This window comes from Pinus tabuliformis, chromosome 4_2, assembly GCF_031772625.1.
Source record: "Pinus tabuliformis cultivar Carrire ecotype Pingquan chromosome 4_2, CPIR1, whole genome shotgun sequence".
Lineage (NCBI taxonomy): Eukaryota > Viridiplantae > Streptophyta > Pinopsida > Pinales > Pinaceae > Pinus > Pinus tabuliformis.
This window is the reverse complement of record NC_142304.1, coordinates 252679413-252682013: the sequence shown is the minus strand read 5'-3', so window position 1 is coordinate 252682013 and position 2601 is coordinate 252679413. Positions and strand designations below refer to the sequence as shown.

At 41.0% G+C, this 2601-nt stretch overlaps 1 protein-coding gene across 1 annotated transcript; it reads left to right on the top strand.

Moving 5' to 3' along the window:
• The first annotated feature begins 1177 nt into the window (after window positions 1-1177).
• Window positions 1178-2368, top strand: LOC149168961 (uncharacterized). Its single transcript, XM_089425028.1, has 2 exons — window positions 1178-1677; window positions 2278-2368. The coding sequence occupies exons 1-2, from the start codon at window positions 1178-1180 to the stop codon at window positions 2366-2368; spliced, it is 591 nt and encodes a 196-aa protein (XP_089281154.1).
• The last annotated feature ends 233 nt before the right edge of the window (window positions 2369-2601 follow it).

Genomic DNA, 2601 nt, shown 5'->3' with positions numbered 1-2601 from the left:
AAGAAAGATGCGATGATTTGCTGGGATGAAGATTGTCAACGTAGTTTGAATGTCTTGAAAGAAAAGATGGTAACTATGCCTATTTTTGTGTTTCCAGACTGGAAGAAGGAGTTCCATGTGCATGTACATGCCTCTTGCATTGCGCTTGGAGTAGTATTAACATAGGCAGGCGAAGGAGAGATTGATAATTTGATAGCCTTTGCGAGGAGAAAGTTATCCTAAGCTGAGAAGGATTAATCCACTACAAAGCGAGAAGGGTTGGTGATGGTCTACATGCTACAAAAGTTTAGGCATTATTTATTGGGTGGACACTTTAAAATGTATATAGATCACTCCATGCTAAAGTACCTAGTCAATAAGCCTATGTTGGGGGGGAAGATATGCCAATGGTTACTGTTGTTTCAGTAATATGACTTTGAATTAATTGTGACACCTGGAATGTTGAATGTAGGACCAGACCATCTGTCTAGGATTGAAACAGGTGAAGAGCCGAATAGTTTGGAGGAAGGACTATTGAATGCACAGCGCTTTGTGGTGCGTGTTGCGGATGATCATTTTGCCGATATCATTCAGTTTTTAACCACAAGAACAACTATGGAAGGCTATTCTACACTGCAAAAGAAGGATTTATATTCCGCACTGTGGATTTTTTGGTGATTGCAGGTCACTTGTATAAGATGGGAACATATGAGACACTATTAAGGTATTTTCCATACTTTGAACATGCTAGTATCTTCGCGAAAGCACATGGAGGAGTGGCAGGAGGTCACTATGCAAGAAAAGCGACCATGCAGAGTATTTTTCGTGCTGGGTTATGGTGGCCAACATTACACAGGGATTCTATTACTGCAAGGCATGTCATGTTTGTCAAAGGACGGGGAAGCCTTCATGAAGGGATGCTTTCCCTTTAAATCCTCAGGTTTCATTGTAGGTATTTGATAAATGGGCCATTGACTTTATAGATCCAATAAAACCACCAGGTAAGAAGACGGGTGCGTGATACATCATTACTGCAACAGAGTATTTAACCAGATGGGTAGAAGCACAACCAATGAAGGATTGTACAACTACTACTGCTGCAAAGTTTTTATTTGAATATGTATTAACAATATTTGGATTCCCTAAGCTATTGATGATTGGTAGGGCTACACATTTCTTGAATGAAATGATCAGCGCGATGCCTAAAGAGTTCCGGGTGTATCATCAGAAGAGCATGCCCTATTGCCCACATGCAAATGGAATGGTGGAAGATTTTAACAAAATTTTGGAGAATACACTGATGAAGGTCTGCAATGCACAGATGAATGACTGGGATATGCACATCCAAATAGTGCTATGGGCATATAGGACGACCTGCAAGAAGTTGACACGCCAAACACTGTTCACGTTTTTCTATGGAATTGAAGCAATAATGCCTATGGAGTATATTTTGCCAAGTTTACGTATCACAGCTTTGACAAAAATGGAAGATCGCAAGACCTTAGGGGAGAGAATTGCACAGATCATAGAGTTAGAAGAAGACCACTTTCCTGCAGGATTTCACCAGCAAGTGCAAAAGGAATGCGACAAAGCATGGCACGATAGGCATATTACGCTGCACACTTTTAAGATAGATGATTTAGTGTTTCTATATGACAATAAGTTCACCAAATTTCCAGGGACATTTAAAATGCACTGGTTAGGGCCATATGTTGTTGAGGAGATCACAGATGGTGGTGCAACTCACCTCGTGAAGCTGAATGGGGAACCCTTCCATGGAAAATTGAATGGAAGTAGGTTGAAGTTGTACAAAGGGGATCCTGCACCTGCTCAATGACTATATGATAGCAAGATTGTCTTAGTAATCTAGGAAGTTGTAAGGGATTACGGGACTATAAACTATGTTGCTTGACAAGGAGAAAAGCATAGTCGGGTGGTTGCGCGATGGAAGACAGGAATGTGACAGGGGATGCTGCGCGAGATGAGCTGCACCATGGATGATGATGTCGCGTAGATGGCTCCAAAAGTAGCCATTGGAGTTACTATTCATGATTTGATGGAAAAACTTCTATTAAGAGGAGTAGGTAAGTGCCAATTATGGCGGAAATATTTGAAGGTCTGTTGCTAAAGATGCATTTATGATCAGATATTGGAGGGAATGATCGGATTTGAATTCAAATCTTTCTATAAATTGAGCATGTTGGTCCGTTGAGGAACACGTTTCATTCTGAGAATTATGTATGAGCCCTCTTATTGTCAGTGTATGAATCATAAGGTTTGGGAGGACTTGATTTCTAGTACAATATTTGCAACATTGCCTGAAATTAACCAGAGAAATATTCTCAAGAAAATGACTGCCACGAACCCTGCAAAAGCTATGAGCTCTTAAGATGTTGTCTCTGATGTTGTTGCCCTTGAGATATCAAGTATGGAAGCTATGACCGTTGTGCCTACAATGCTGAGGTTTCCTAGGCTGAAGAAATCGACCTCCAAGGAGAAGCAGAAGAAACCTATGCCAGTGAGATAGTCACTGAGGATGAATCTGAAGGTTTGACAAAAGGAGAAGAGTCGGAAAAAGTTGTGGACTTGGAGGAAGAGGAATTCCAAGGAGTGGAGGAATTG